Source organism: Thermobia domestica, chromosome 2 (assembly GCF_964235325.1).
Source record: "Thermobia domestica chromosome 2, izTheDome1.hap1.1, whole genome shotgun sequence".
NCBI lineage: Eukaryota > Metazoa > Arthropoda > Insecta > Zygentoma > Lepismatidae > Thermobia > Thermobia domestica.
In genome coordinates, this window is record NC_137455.1 from 73,326,895 (window position 1) to 73,344,069 (window position 17,175).

At 33.8% G+C, this 17,175-nt stretch overlaps 1 protein-coding gene across 1 annotated transcript in view; it reads left to right on the top strand.

The window, feature by feature from the left end:
- Positions 1-15,361, top strand: part of LOC145679077 (E3 SUMO-protein ligase ZBED1-like) — a 28,256-nt gene extending 12,895 nt beyond the window's left edge. Inside the window, exon 2 of the mRNA XM_081749673.1 lies at positions 13,678-15,361. Coding sequence (XP_081605799.1) covers positions 13,678-15,361 — 1,684 coding nt within the window. The remainder of the gene's footprint in view (positions 1-13,677) is intronic.
- Positions 15,362-17,175: the final 1,814 nt, after the last annotated feature.

The following is a 17,175-nucleotide window of genomic DNA, read 5'->3' on the forward strand; positions in this document are numbered from 1 at the left end:
AGTGCATATTACACACTAGTAGATTTGTTCATTTTCAAATACAAGGTAATTATTCTAAATGAAAAAAACTATGATCCAGTCAGTCCTATATGATGATATTTTTCACTGTTTGAGAACTTGAAAGAAAAACATCACAATTTCAAAGTATTACCGTGGTTATGAGTTACTGAAGTACGAGAAATTCTGATATGACTCTATAATAGTAAAATTATCCATTTTTGTTGTGCCCGACTCCCAGTTATGTGTACTGGTTTCCCCTTTGACGTGTGGTTTTAGTGTAATTCCAAAACCTCAGTTGTATCTGAAAAATTAATAAGAATACGTTTTATCTCTTGGAATGAAGAGAGCTTCGTACCGTCATTGTTGCATAAAGTTATAGTGCATAGCAACAAATTCTATCTAGTTGCAGCACATTAAATTCTAAATTGTCGTGTAGTTTGTAAAAATAGGAATAATAATGAATTATAACATTAAGTATTCTTAGATTTTGAATAACTTCGGTAGACATATCGAGGGCACAGTGGCTCAGTGGTAGAGTGCTTACCTCTGGTGCTTGGGGTCAATGCTCGGGGTTGTCTCACCCGTTTCCTCCCTCTTTCTCATTCTATCAATTCTTCGATCATCATTCACTTGCTTTAATCATCGTCTCCCATAGCCTAAAGAGTATAATCGTGGGACGTTACACTCAAAGATTTCATTTATTTTTTTCATTTTTTTACACATGTCATTCTTTTTCACTACATAATTATACTTACCGTATGCTACTTTCCTGACTGTGTACCCTTTCTACATGTTATGCACGTATTTTGTATTATACAACAGAAAATCGTAAATGCTGTTTGGTAAAATATATAGATGGTTGGTTGGGAACATCTATATCGGTGGTGAAAAACTAGTTAACTATATAGCTGAAGGAGTTCAATGGTTCATCGCCACAGAAACAAAGAATTACATTAGATTCCATACAATACGAACTATTAAAACTTAGTGCCCAAGCGTCTGTTTCCACAGCCTTACTCACTAGAAGACTGGCCACGCCACGACTTTATTTATGTGATCAACATAATATCTCTTTTTTTTATTAGTATGAAATTCAGTAATAAATAGATTCTGTAAAGTTCCGTTTTGCGTTATTCCTATATTCACTTGTATTTTCGTCTTTTTAGTACTCAATATTTTCCCAGAAGTTTTTCCTGAAACTCTTTAGTATTTGTTCTATGTTCGTCAATAACAAACTTTTCATATAATACTATAAGTAGATAGGGCTTTCATAAATTTTAAATTATAATCAATGAAATGAAATGAAATCTTTGAGTTTTACGTCCCACGGTTACGCCAGTTAGGCTAAAGGAGACGGTGATGATGAAAAATGAATGAAATGGTGGAATGAAGAAAGTGAGAGAAAACGGGAGAACCCTGAGGAAACCCACACACATGGTGTTTGTCCACCATAAATTTCACTTGGCGTATATAAAACTAAGTTCTAGAGCGACTGTATATTCATATGCGACGTATAGAAATATAACATGCCACACATCAGCAGGTCACAAATACAAAATTTCAAATTAATAGTTTTGGTATTCACATCCAGATCATGGAGTGCTTTACCTTCAGTATTAAGAGAAATTAAATAATTTAATATATTCAAAAAAGAGCTGAAAGCGTATTAAGTACATATACGTACAGGAGTTAAGCTCAAGCACATTTGATACCTTATGCATTGCGTAGTTTAAACTACCGCATCACAGAATTAGATATCTCATTGTCTGTATTTTATGTGTGCGTTCTTTTGTTTTATACGTTGAACCTATAAGATTATTTTTAATTCAGTTCAATTCAATAAAATGAGTACCATCTGCAGCAGATAGAATAGGCAATTCCTTAAAGAAAAAAGTGGTAGGAAGCAGTGTTGGGTAAGTTACTTGTAAAAATGTAACGCGTTACAAGTTACTTTACTTTCTCTTAAAATGTAACCCGTTAGTAACGCGTTACTTGCCCCAAAAAAGTAACTGTCACTTTACCTCGAAAGTAACGCGTTACTTTTAGGTCCGAAATTTTAAAAATGTGAAAAAAATTATAACTTCAATTTTCCGTGCTAATATTACTACCGCTATTATTATTATTATTATTATTATTATTATTATTATTATTATTATTATTATTATTATTATTATTATTATTATTATTATTATTATTATTATTGCACGTCCTGAATCGCTTTATGTAAATGCAAGGACAAATTTTTACTTGATATATGAACATTTTCATATAATATTTGATAAAATGCCATACTGCGTTACTCGTAGGGATGGACACGAGCAAGTTTACTTTGAAACTCGATTCGACAAGAAACAAACATCTTTGAGCTCGACCCGAGAACTCGTCTCGAAAAATTTCCCCCAACTCGACTCGAATTAGGGTCGAGTTTCGAGTCGAGTCAAGCCAAATCCGGTGTGTAGTTTCGAGTACTCTCTTCAAGTATATTACATTGACAATATAAGTATTATCAGTGACACTACTACTACTACTACTACTACAACTTATTATTATTATTATTATTATTATTATTATTATTATTATTATTATTATTATTATTATTATTATTATTATTATAAGAACACTACATATAAAAATAAAAGATAGGCGTTTTGTATTTGAATACTAAAAAACTAGTTGATTGCCAACATCGGTAGTGTGAAGTCTAAGAGTCAAGGACATTGATCACGAGCTTCTAAATTCGGGTTGAGGGTCTAGGTTGAGTATTCGGGCTCGAGCCAAACACTGTTAAAAGTTATAGGGCACTGGCCAAATATCTTCAAAACTGCTTGTCCCGGGTTTAGAATTGTCAACGACTGGAGCAGCTCGGCTCACAGCTCATTCACTATCGACCCGAACCGAGAAGTGAGCCGAGCCAACAGCTCACCCAACCGACTCAGCTAGAGCCCTCGGCTCAGTTGAGCCGAACAGAGAAGATGGCTCATCCCTACCAAGCTAGCTCGAGCCGATGGTTCACCCCAAGTTAGCCGGCTCGAGCCATCTTCTCAGTTGAGCCGAGCCGAGCTGAGCTTGTTATAAAAAAATCTCTTGTGGTCTCGCTATCGAGACGAGACGAGATGCGAGCAGTGTCCCCTCTCGTTAGCAACACTAAAAGTATTCCATATTACTGTTTAGCTTTCATTTCTCATGGCTTTCGTTTTCCAGTGTAATCAGGCCATGATTTCAAGATGAGTTAAAACGAACGAGCCATTTATCAAACTCGACTGGACTCGAAACTCGACGCGAAAAGTTGAATTGGCTCGGAACTCGACACGAGGATATTACCTTTGACTTGACTCGAAACTCGACTTGAATTCGGGTCGAGTCGAGTTTTAGCTTGACTCGTGCTCATCCCTCCGCGTTAGAAAAAATGGTTGCTTATTATTATTCTGCTAAACTAATTATATAATAATAACAATGTTGTTATGTAAAATTAAAAATACAGAATATAGAGAAACATTACACTGCAACTAATAAAATGAGAACACATGAACTGGGAGTGAATCAAAATTTGCGAGTAACTCTAAAATCGATACATGCTTTTTAAAGCTAGTTTCAAACTCTATAATCAACGGGACTCAGGATAAGCAAACTGAACTGAAAGAACTCCAATTTACATACCATCAGCAAACTATTTTCTAGTAATAACGTAGGCCTGCTCATTAGAACACAGTTTATTCATATTAACCCCTTACTGTAAATCGTTAATTATGGCACCCTAGTTGCTGATAAATACTGTCCGCCGGGGCACTTCAGACACTTTACTTTTAAATTCTGTCCACCATCATCCTCAGCTTTTAAGTAAAAAGTACTCTTTCAAATGTTCGAACGGTAAAATATTTTCGTTCTCCATCTTTATAAAAACAACACCAATCAAAATAAAATAAACTACCGGTATCATTGCACTCCTTGTTCACTCACTGGGTGTATTGATTTGGAGCTGTCAAAATCTACGACAAAATCTTCCAGGTGCTTGCCATCAATTCACGTGATTTCCCTAAAGCTGTCCTCATCTTCAAAACACAGCAAGTGGCACTATGAACTTATCTCTTTCTTTGTGTGTCTGTGACTGTAGATCACTGACATACGTAGTTCATGCTCGATAGTTTTATTCTGATAAATTCACTTACAGGAAAGAAATATTTGTTTCCGAAAAAACATACGGTACATATTTTGTAGATACTCATCCGAAATGTAACGCGAAAAAAGTAACGCAAACTAGGTACGTTACTAAAAAATTTGTAACGCGTTAGCGTTACAGTTACTTTGGAAAAAATGTAACGCGTTACTAGGAAACGTTACTTAAAAAGTAACGCGTTACTTGCGTTACGTTACTTCCCAAGACTGGTAAGAAGTTCTATCTCATAAATTGCATATTTGCTTTCTGTTGGTGTTTGTGTATGAGATGCAGAAGATTTCTCACAGTGTCGTCAACACATTTCTTGAAAAGAGTACCGTGAGATTGGTTGATCACATTCTTTACAACCTAATTGAAAACGTTGGTATGGAAATGGATAGTACTGTGTAGCTAAAATAATGCCTTCAAGTGTATTATTATTATTATTATTATTATTATTATTATTATTATTATTATTATTATTATTATTATTATTATTATTATTATTATTATTATTTTGCTTAAATGCTTCTCCTAGCTGATAGTGGAGTACCCTTTTTAGCAAGTGAATACCTTATCTCCGTTATTATCTTGTATAGAATATCCTATTAAGAAAATTAGAAGTAACAACAAAAGACTATCATTAAATGCTCACAATAGTTACTTAAATATACGGACGATATAGACTTAGTAGGGGATACAAAATAAATACTACAGTTAGAGATGCAAAAAAGCCGGCTTTTTTGAATCGATGGTTTTTTTCACATAAAAAGCCGGCTTTTTTGGGAAAAAAACGAGAATTTTGGAAATTTTGGCTTTTTTCAACTTCATGATTTTTCTATCTAAATAGCTTTCTTATAGTATATTCTATAGTTAGATAAAAATTCCATGACCTGAATGTGATATTTCGCTCTTAAATTCATCATCAAGATGGATGGAGCACATGTTTTACGAATTAAAGGTAACATGAAGAATGTAGTATTTGAGGGTAATTTTAGAGACTATTTAACTTTATTTTAACTTTTGAGTTATCGACATCTTTTTTATTCTCTAGTTTGTCATTCGTGTTTCATTTCTAAGAGCTCTTAGTATTCTAGCTTCTAGCGCAAAAGTTAAACTTGCCCGTTTTTCTATTTATCCGTCAAAGCGTACGTTTTTCAATATATCCGTCAAACCGTACTTCCACATTTCTGGTATACTGTAGCTGTGAAGTGATTTAGCAATAATTTTCCGGACACAACCTTGAATACCAATTTATACAAATAATCAGTAGCGGATTTAGAAAAGTACTTTAGGAGGGTTTTTTCTGATTGTTTCGTTTCCTAAAAAGTCCTAATTTTATTTGGGAAGTGCTTGAAGTTTGAGTACAGGCATAACTAATATTTCGTTTCGTTTATATGTTTAGCAATAATCTTCCGGATACAACTTTAAAAATCATTTTATACTGAGAATCAGTGGCGGATTTAGAAAAGTATTTTGGGAAGGGTTTCTTACTAATGTTTAGTTTTTTTTAAACATTCGCAATTTTTATTTGACGGGAGCTTAAAGTTTATGAGTAAAGGCATAAACAATAGATATTTCGTTTGTTGCAGACATTCCGTAACTTTGGGGAACGGGCTTCAGTCCGAAAGACCGCCCCCCTAACCTTCGCAAAACCGTCACTGCTGGTAATTAGTAATAATAACGATTTAAAAACAATAGAAAAGGAAGTCGCCCAACTCACAGTACACGCACTATTTCTACATTCACAGATGGAATGAAGAAAAGCTTTGTCAGAATGGTCGAATGCTGGTTGAATCCCGGACTTCCCGATAGAAGCGCAAAAGCTAATCACTCAGTCATGTTTGTTGTGCAGTTGTATTTAGCTTAACTTAAATATATTCCGTAGTCTTTTTTTTGGGGGGGGGGAGTTCCGTAATGATATGTTGAATCCCTCTTGTTAAAAATTCAGAAAACTTTAGGATTGGGTAAACTGTGATGGTGGTTCTATAAAACTTAACTGTAGAATTTCAAGAATATACAGAACCAAAAGCTCTAGATGTGCAGCCTTTAAGTGTATCATATAAATCTAAGTATTTCTCTTATGTTTTATTTTAATTTTATTTTGTTTCAAAAAGAGGGTATGGAATATTTTGAAGTAAAAATACTACATACTATTTTGCTAGTTATTTGTGTATTCTTTAAAAAGAAGTGTTTACTTTTAGGGTTGGCTGATTTACACCAACTTTTTTTTTAATAACTGGTTTAAACCACAAAAATAAAAAGAATGAAAAATGCGAATCGTGTGAACTTCATGGTAACGTTTCCAGATATCAAACCACCTGCAATAGTTTTATTTCCCTTTCACCTTTTAATCAAGGTGTCCCATGTTCAATTCTCGGTCGAACCACAATCCTTCTTTCATGCGTAACCCAAGTAGCGGTTCGGATGTCAGTTTAAGCGAAAGTCTTCTCCTTGATAACCTCGGTATTTCGTAAGGATGTTAAGCCTAAATATACGAAACAAACCAAATTGTATATTTCTACATGCCTAAATGCGTGTTGTTTTATAAAGAAGCCAATATTGCTTAAATATATTGATAGAAATTGGCAAAATTTATCGATTGCCTACGTAGCTTCCAACATTAGCTTGGATTGGACTTTCAATGATATCTACGTACCGGTACTAAATTTGTAATTTAATACCTCAGTTTTAGCGTACTGATTATGGTACGTTGACCTTTAAATTTTAGATGCAAAGCAATAACAGGATTTTCCCGTTATTGTCTTACATTTCAAGTAATGACGGGATTTTCCCAATGGCTAGGGCGGGAGATTCTCAACTTAAGAAATTTACTGACCGCACTTCTTTAAGCTTATGGGAGTTCTTCCGGCATAACCCCGCTGTTGCATAATAACATCAAGGCGAAACAAACTTAGGCTATTTCTGTGAATATGTAATATAAATACATAAAGCAAAAAATCTAAGTCAAAAAAGCCTGGTTTAAACCAAAAAAGCCTGGTTTAAACATCCCCCCAAAAACGGGTTTTTGGGCATATTCAAAAACAACCACGGTTCTTGCCAACTCTGCTTACTTTTGTATATAGGAGGTTAAAAAATTCTTATTATATACATTGGTTAATCCTGTGGAATTCATAATGTACATATGTTGAAGAAAAATTGTTTGAAATATTTTTTCGAAATTCATTGTTTATTTTCGATGTTTTATATTATTATCAGCATCAACCACTAATTAAATGATTTTTTGTGTTATAGAGAAGTGATACAAAGTCTGTTTTATCAATTTAAAGCAGTATTTTGAAAAAAGCCCAAAATTTCCGAAGCAAAAAAGCAAAGCAGAAAAAACCGAGTTTTTTTCCAAAAAAGCCGGTTTTTTTCCGAGCCCTTGCATCTCTAACTACAGTGTTAGCAAATAGGAATGAAATTAACAAAAAAGTAAATAGTAAATTAATAGCAGGTAGAGGCGTAGCGTGATCGAAGGTTTTTTTTTGGAGGGATGGGATAACCATATACGTATATACGAATGAAAAATTTTTAGGTATTAGAAATAATCTTGAAATCACTATACACACAACATTGCGATAATATTTAGATTAAGAGATATGTGCTTCTGCCAAGACATAAAATTTGCATTTATTTAGGGAACATACTTTTTTGCATTAATAGCTTCTACCTATTTACTCAGTCCTGGGTAGTCCTACTTATTATAATTTAATACGTTTGAAATACGTTCAGCATATTACTGTAAGACCATTCATTTTAATTACGAAAAGTAACTGTGATGTTATTTGATTTTTTTAAAAAAATCATTCTTTTGAGATAGTATATAGCAATCTTTTATTTGTTGTGGTTTCCTCCTTCCAGGCTGTTTCGGCTCTCTAAGGGCATTCAATCTCAATTAAACAACAATCAAATATTTAAATTTACCATCAAATATATGGGTTGTCATATTTTCAAATGAAAACTACTAGACTTATCAGGGTAGATAAATATTTATTCAGATAATAAAGTAAATCGTAGTAATTCGACGAAATTCTTTAAGGCCAAAAAAAAAAAAAAAGATTCGGAACTCTTTCACTTCAGAGCCCTGTCCCTTAAGTTAGATGATCATCACTCAGACTACAGACTCCTATAACTTTACTTAGTTAGACTCCACCGATCCGTCATTCCCTCACAGTTTCATCTGAGGCCTACCTCTATCAGGAAAGCCTGACTACAACTTTCCGTCTTTAAACGTAAGAGATCTGTTTGTCAATGGACATCACTTAGCTCAACGACAGATTCTCTTTCTCTAAAGAGAAAACCATCACTTAGGTTTCTCTGGCGGTAAAAAAAAAAAAAAAATCTAAAGAAAAAACTTTAAAATGTTTTCTGCTTCCGAGGTTAAAAAAAATTATAACCTACTTCTCCTAACTAGAAGATAATGGGAATCACTTATCCCAATAAGCTATCATTTAAGCTTATAACCTGGCTAGCTAAATGTCATCAAAACTTGGTCATCACTCAGACTGAAGGAAGTCACTTATTCCTTGCTCTGACCATCACTTAGGCCAGTCCCTACTTATTTCATTAAAATATCAGAAAATTCTAATGCCATCACTCAGGCTCCAAAGAAATAATTTATTCTCTGTCATCGGCCATCATTCAGACTGTTCCCTACAAGATAGGAAAGTTAAAAAAAAAAAAAAACCGAGGCAGGACCTTAATAACGCAGGTCGGCTCTAACAGCCATAGTCATCCAGCAGTATATCCCTATGCGGCAAGAGACTTCCTTTTATATGGTCGATGACTCTTCCCCTTTTTAGTTTACTTAATTTTATTTTCGCTTAAAAATCTGCAAAAAAAATCTTTTGAAAAACGAGCAACCGTCACAAGCCTCTGGAAAATTCCATCGATCACTATAAGAAAACCTATATAGAAAAAACTTGAATATTGAGTTCGTTAAATAAAGCTGAAAAGAAATCCAAGCTAGAGTACACAGCTTAAGCAGATATACACATATAAATAAGCAATAACAAAGATGAAATTATAAATATATATAACACATAATACGTGTATATGTAATTAAATATATGTCTGGCCAGACTTACCTTTATCAATAACAACATTATATACACTTGTACACTAATTCTTTATTCACAAAAAATTAAACACAGTAAGGGCAAATCCTCGTCCTTACATATTTTAGGTGTTTTATAAATATTTATTTATTTTAATTCTGAAATGCTGATCAAGATTTTTAAAGCAAAGGTCAAATGTGAAATATACTTACTACAAAAGTCTTGCTACAAAAGTTTTATTGGGTTTCCAGTATTTAAAAAATGTTATTTCAATAAAGGGAAGAATTACAGATAACATTTTAGATGCTTTAGAGTTAAAGAAAGAAATATTAATCATTTTATTACGCTGCGTCTATGATTCTGTGCCTTGAATTTTGTCCGTTTTGGCAGAATTTTCCTTGGGCTTTGTCCTCTTGGATTCTCTTCTGCATTCCTAAATCTGTTTAGTGTTTCTAACAGATTATGTATGAAAAATAACTCTATCTTTAAGTTTCATCATATATTTTGGCTGTTATTCTACTTGTTCTTCTCGGAAAAATGATTAGGATACAATTCTGTTATTAGCTGTGTTATTTGCACTTACTTTATTAATGATGAATGTGATTTAAAAAAAAATACCTGCAGGGAAATTGAAAACTGATTGTTATTAGAAAGCCTTTTGATATTATAACTGAAACGAACACAAAACAAACTTACTTCAGTCTAACATCAAGTCATTCTACAACAAAAATTCATTCGGATTTAAAGAAATTTATTTTCTGCGTGATAAGTACTATACACATCCTATACATACATACACTAACTACATACTATAGCTTACATCCTCAAGATATGTTTGGTCATATGTTAAACAAACAATGCAAGAGGATACATAAGACGGCCCTTAAGAAAGAGTCTTAGTCTTCTACATCATAACTCCTTTTCCGGCATCACCTTGTCAGCTGATTTGTATTCTGTATATAGCAGCAATACAAAATATCAATATCACATGTTGAAATACTTCTATGTTTTTGTAAAGTTGCAATCAAATCAAAAGGTCTAATAATCGAGGAAGAAAGGGATTTATAAGATTTTGTTTCAGTTCGGCACTTTTGAAGGTGAATGGTTGCTGGGTTCACTCTTTTTCTTTTTCCAGATAGATGTGGAACTATTATGACAATGTTGAGGGAAGAACAACTAATATTGTCATGGGGTGACACTCTAAATTAAACAGAAAACTGACAAAAGAAATCCAAATATTTTTACATTTGTGCAACTTTTACAAGAACAAAGAGAAAATAAAGCTACTATGTTAATGTTGGAAGTAGGAAACAAGGAATTAAAGCTTAAATATAGGCGAGTTGAACAGAAAATCACAACACTGAGAAGAAGTCTGGAATTATGTGTAAGATTTGGTGGCTTACGTATATGCAGTTGCATACTGTTCACATTTAGAACAGTGATGATTCTAAATTGTATTGGCTATATTGGTGATATGTGATATTTAGTATTCCTAGTATATGCATTGACAATATAAGTAGCTGGCGTATGACATATTGCATGTAATATAGAATCAGGTATAGAAGACAAATCACCTCATCAGGTTATGCCGAAAAAGGAGTTGTCATGTAGAAGGCCAAGGCTTCTTTTCTTAAAGGGCCGTCTTATGCATCCTCTTGCATTGTTTGTTTAACATGTGGTGAAACATGTTTTGAAAATGTGTACTGTGACACCTTTTAAGTACTGCAGGCCTTAGCATGCTGGAGATAAACTACTGGAAATCCGAATAAATTTTGTTTTAAAATGACTTGATATTAAACCGAGGTAAGTCTGGTTCGTGTTCCTTTCAGTTGCAATGTCAAACAGCTTTCTTGCAACTGAGTTAATCAACTCAAAAAAGATGTGATGTAGAAGACAAACGCTCTTTTTTAAGGATCGTCTTATGCATTCTCTTGCATGGTTTGTTTAGTATATGGCCAAACATGTCTTGAGGGTGTGAATTGTGACACCTTTTTACGTACTGCGAGACTTTTAAAGTGCTGAAGATGAACTGCTGGAAAACTGAATAAAATTTTGTTGTGGAATGGCTTGATATTAGACCGAAGTTTGTTTTACGTTCGTTTCAGTTACAATGTCAAACGACTTTCTTGCAACTGACAAAGGAAGTTCGGGAAAAAGCACTTGCCTGCAGAGAAATTAATCATACCACATGAAAGACCAATTCATGCTGATTACAACAAGGTAATCAAATGCATGTACGGTTGAGAACTTTTCAAGAGATTCAATGTTAAACGCAGGATTGCACCTCCTAGCAACATACCGTAATTATACAGTTTTGATGGTTTAAACTTACTACTGCTTGATCACTGTGGTCCATTCACAGACAAATTGTCCATTGTAAGTAGAATGACGGATGGCAAAGACGTAATGATTGAGAATGTACCAAAGAACTGCACATGATTTGTACAACCATTTGATGTGTTTGGATTCCGATCAATTAAAGATTATGGCAGGAGATTTGTACATAGTATGAAACTTCTTCATCCAGACGTTATGATGTACCAACGAAACAATCAAACGAAGTTCGTATCCATGGTAATGAATTAGTTCCGATTCGTATGTTAATATTCGTTGCTAATAATGTTGTACTTAACGCGTTTAAATGCGCATAGACTCATTTTTTATATGAATTTCCAAGTCCAGTCTCTCGAACAGTTCTCAACCGTACAGGAATTTTATTAACTTGTAGTAGTCAGAATGGATTGGTCCTTCAAGTAGTATGCTTAGTTTCTCTGCAGCCGAGTGCTTTCTCCAGAACTTTCCTTGTGAGTCAATCAATTTTCCATTACCCTGCTGGTATATATATATGTTAAAAAATCACATGTATCTTTAGATGTGAATATTAAAAGTAGATGTGAATAACACTGCTAATAACAGAACTATATCCTAGTCATTTTTCCGAGAGGAACAAGTAGAATAACATCTAAAATTTACGATGAAACTTGAAGAAATAGTTATACTTCATACAGAATCTGTTGGAATTACTGAAGAAAAATCCTTCCCTGCACAAAATTCTCCGTCTCAAAAGATTAGGCAGAACGGGAATTGCTATTCCGTATAAAGATAAGATTTTTAAAAATATTTTCAATAATGTGCTGGAGGGCGTTTAGGCAGAACGGGAGATATCATTTTTCCCTTACCTCAGAATGAAAAGCAAAGTCCTGTATGTAGGTTTTGTGACAAATTAAAGCACTAGTACCAAGTTTTATTTTGCTTAAAATGCCTATTTCAACGTTAGTTTCTATTTTAGCTTATTTTGCGACTTACATTGTGGATTGTGGATAGACCGGGAGTTGAACCCTGGGACTTTGTCTTTCCATGTCAGTTCTCAGTTTGTAAAGCACTTACACGGAAAGCCAAGACTAGGATACTCGGTTGTCGTAATTTTTCAAGACTTCATTTCTTTTTTCTTTGTGTCACAGATATTGCTACTTCAAATATTTGATAGTTCGGCAAATGAATGGTGTATCCATATCGGTAAGACAGGTTTATAAGGCAACGCTGGATAGCATGCAGAAAAATCGGGAGAAAGCCGTGAACAGTAACAGGGAAAGCCATAAATTCAGGTTCAATTTGCGGTCAGTTCAAATTTTTTCCTAGCTTTTACACTATTAAGTTTTTAAATAAAGAAATATTATTAAAAAACCCTAAAATAAAAATTCTAGTTCAAAAATAATTAAACGTTCAACGCTTTTTAATCCTTTAACTATTCAAATTGCAAGAGGAAGACTTAGATCTAATACAAAATAATATAATGCACAAATCAAAATTGTGGTTAGGGGTTGTTTTGACCGCGGCATCTGTTCAAGTGCAATACATTTACTATGAGGATAATGGAATTAGATCTCAGAGTGTCTAAGGAAGCTGTTTTACAGTATTGAAAACAGTTCTATATATATTTCTTATACTGCTTTGTTAAGGCTTTTAGTTCTCTAATTAGATGACTTACTTAGATGAAATCGAAATTTTCATGTTTCCAACGCTGTATCTTTTTTATTTTCATTATCAAAGTTTTGTAGTGTTTCTCATATTTGTTTTATTTATTTATTCAACAATCACCAGATACAGCTCAGAGGTCATTTTATACTGGATATCTAATAACAATGGAAATGATTTGGGAAGGTATCGGCCAGGGCCTGTTTAGTAGGTACCATCCCGGCATTTACCTGGTAGGACTGAGGAAAACCCTGGAAAACTCAAGTCAGGATGATCGAGAGCTGGAACCGAACCCACGACCTCGCGAATGCGAAGCCAATGTCTACCACTTGAACTAGTATTTGTTTAAAGAATACGTGTATAAATCAATTGTATCTGTTTTATAATATGTTGCTTTTTTTTTTAAAAAAATGTTCTTAACATTAGTATATAATTTAATTCGTTTTAGTGATAACAGTAATACATTACTGTTATTATTATTACTTTTAGGAAGTTTCTGGCGTCCCCAAGTCCTGCTTCAGGCCCTCGGGAAGAATCTGATGTATGTGAGACAAGCATTGAAACAACAGCACCATCTGGATCTGAGAACAAACATAAACGTCGTCAGCTTCCTAAATCCGAGAAGCAAACCAAAATTCAAAGTTACTTGAATCGACCCTGTTCAACCCAGAGAAGCCAACAATTGGATTCCTTAATTACTAAAATGATCGTTATGGACTTGCTACCTTTATCTCACGTAGAGGGTCAAGGTTTCAAAGAGCTTATGCTTTACGTAGAACCAAAATATAAAATACCGTCCAGGCAAACAATCATTCGTCGACTTGAAGAACTTTATGATTTTGTTCGTGAACAAGTTTTTCAAAAACTTTCAGAATCAGATTTCGTATCTTTAACTACAGATTCGTGGACATCAAGAACAACAGAATCTTACATAACAGTGACGTCCCACATACTGACAAAGGACTTGCAATTAAAAACATATGTGTTAGAATCTATTGTGATAGAAGAAAGACATACATCCCAAAATCTTACTAATCACATTGAGAGTCTTTTAGATAAGTGGGCTATATCCGATAAGGTTATTGGCATTGTGCACGACAATGCCCCTAACATAGTAAACGCTTGTGAACAACTTCCATATAAAAGTGTTAATTGTTTTGCTCATACTCTACAACTTGCAGTAAACAAAGGTCTTTCGTTACCCTCTGTGACATTATTATTAAATGAAGCAACTGATATTGTGAAGCATTTCAAGCACAGCACTGTTGCATCCCGTGAGCTAAGAAAACGACAAACAACATTAAATTTACCTTTACATAAACTTATTCAGCACGTAAAATCAAGGTGGAACAGTGCATATGATATGCTAGAAAGGTTGCTTGAACAGAAACGGGCTGTTGTTGATATTCTAGCAGACAGGTCTGTTACGAAAGTTCAGGACTCGAAAAAATTAGCATTAACTGAGGAAAGTTGGATAGGTATCGAAGAGCTGGTAACGTGCCTCAAGCCTCTGAAAATAGCTACAGAAGTGTTGTCAGGACAAGAATATGTGTCCATATCGAGCGTCTTTCCTATTGTGTATGGACTGCTAAGTGTTCACTTAGTTCCAGATGGCGCAGATAGTGATGCAATCAAGTGTATAAAACAAACAATCGCCCAAGATCTTCGTCAACGTGTAGGTTTCGATAGAATGACTTTGGAGAACTCTACATTCATTATAGCATCATTATTAGATCCTCGTTATAAAACATTGCCATTTATAACAGACGAGAAGAGTCGTGAGGACATACACAATATGGTGAGGAACATGTTGCAGGAGACAGAGCGTATAGAAGAATGTGCAGGAGATGAATTCGTTGAAACAGGACTTCATTTCTTATTAGGATCTGCATACAAAGAAAGAACAACAGCAGCAGTTGATGAACTGACATGGTATTTAGCTGATCCTGCTCTGCGAATTTCAGAAAATCCACTCAAATGGTGGTCTGCAAATTGCCATAGGTTGCCACGCCTTTATCACATTGCTAGAAAATACTTGCTTATTCCAGCAACTTCGGTACCTTCAGAAAGAGTATTTTCAACAGCAGGACAGGTAATTAGTGCTTCAAGAAATAGGCTGACACCAGATCACTCAAACATAATAATTTTTTTGAATAAGAACATGGAAAAGTAGCATATAAAAATGTAGCATCTCTCTATATCTCTCTGAAGATCCAAGGTTCAGTATACTTTTATGATGCGAAGTAGCGTTTGATACGTCAATATATATATATATATATATATATATATATATATATATATATATATATATATATATATATATATATATATATAAAGGATGGTTCAAAACAACACCGAATATGTTTGGGAGGAATTCCTGACACCAAGATAAGACAAAAAGTATAGACCAACCTGGGTGCAGAAATGCTTTCTTCCGGAGTTATAGGCTGCCGAAAACATGAAAAAATGAACTTTAAAGATCCATAGCTTCAATACTATGGGACCTATCGTAGTCGAGGCAAGACTTCACTGAGGAACTAATATATGTGCTATTCAAAAATACATATTTCAGAATCTTGTGGTACTCACGCAACATTTTTTATAAAGGGAGTTTGACTACGGGCATATAATTTGAAGTGCTCACCAACTACCTCCCAAAAATTGCTGCGTGAGTACCGCAGGATTCTGAAACATGAATATTTGAATAGCGCATATACTAGTTCCTAAGTGAAGTCTTGACCAGACTACGGTAGGTTCCATAGTGTTGGGGCTATGGACGTTTAAAGTTCTTTATTTTGTTTTCGTCAACCTATAACTCCGAAAGAAAGCATTTGTCCACCCAGGTTGGTCTTTACTTTTTGTCTTATCTTGGTGTCAAGAATTACCTCCCAAACGTTGTCGGTGTTGTTTTGAAACACCCTATATATATATATTCTTATTCGTTGTTGCCGTCATTTTTGTACTTTAAATATTAGAATTATGTTTGATTTTTATGGTAAAAGTTACTGATTTGTTTGTACACATTACAATTGTTTAAATCTAGGAGATAGTTAAGGTTAAAGTGTCTATATCCCCAGGTATAAATGTAGTATAACTCTTTTCGTCTATGTTGTATATTTGCAAGGGTGTGATTAGGAATAGCAATCTCCTTTATTACATAATGTGAAGTAGCCTATTATAATAAAATTTATACAGTAAAGCATTCGTCGTCACTACATTTAATCAGAGTTGAAATTTCAAATTTTGTGGAAAGAAGGTTGACAAGGTTAAAACATTTAAAAATCAAACACTTGTTTTTTAAAAGATACATTTATGGAGTTGATTAAGTTAAAATTCTACTATTATGTTTATTATAAGTAAGTAATAAAAGTTGTGTATTTCTATAACATTCACTAAAAATATGTAATTTTTCTTACAAATTTTAATAATAACAATTTCATTTACAAAATATTTTTAATGTACTTTTATAAGATTTTTTTTTTAAAACCAAGGCTTATTTAAGCAAAGCAAATTTAGTAACAGTATGATCAGTGGCGGATCTAGCCCGGGGCCGGGAGGAGGCTTGCCCCCAAGTTTTCTGAGTGACAAAAAAGAATTAAGCTATTATTTATATGGTTTGAAAGTTTATAATAAAATCATGGTATACGTATTATAGTCTGAGAACTGGTAGCCCCCTCCAGTTTATACCTTCTGGATCCGCCACTGAGTATGATTCTGTTAGAATCGATTATACATTACTTATATACATTCAATTTATAACTACAGTATTATCTTATAATTAATGTTTACTTTTGGTATAATTAACACAATAAGTATTCGTCACAAAGTTTGTATTATGGAATTTTACAGGCACTAATAAATATATTTTATTTGGAAGAACAGTTTACTTCTTATTAATTACATAATGTTAGTAAGAAATGTTTGGATCTTGTGGTTAATAGACTGGTTAGCGCACGTACTTACAGTGCCTCTGGTCCCGGGTTTAAT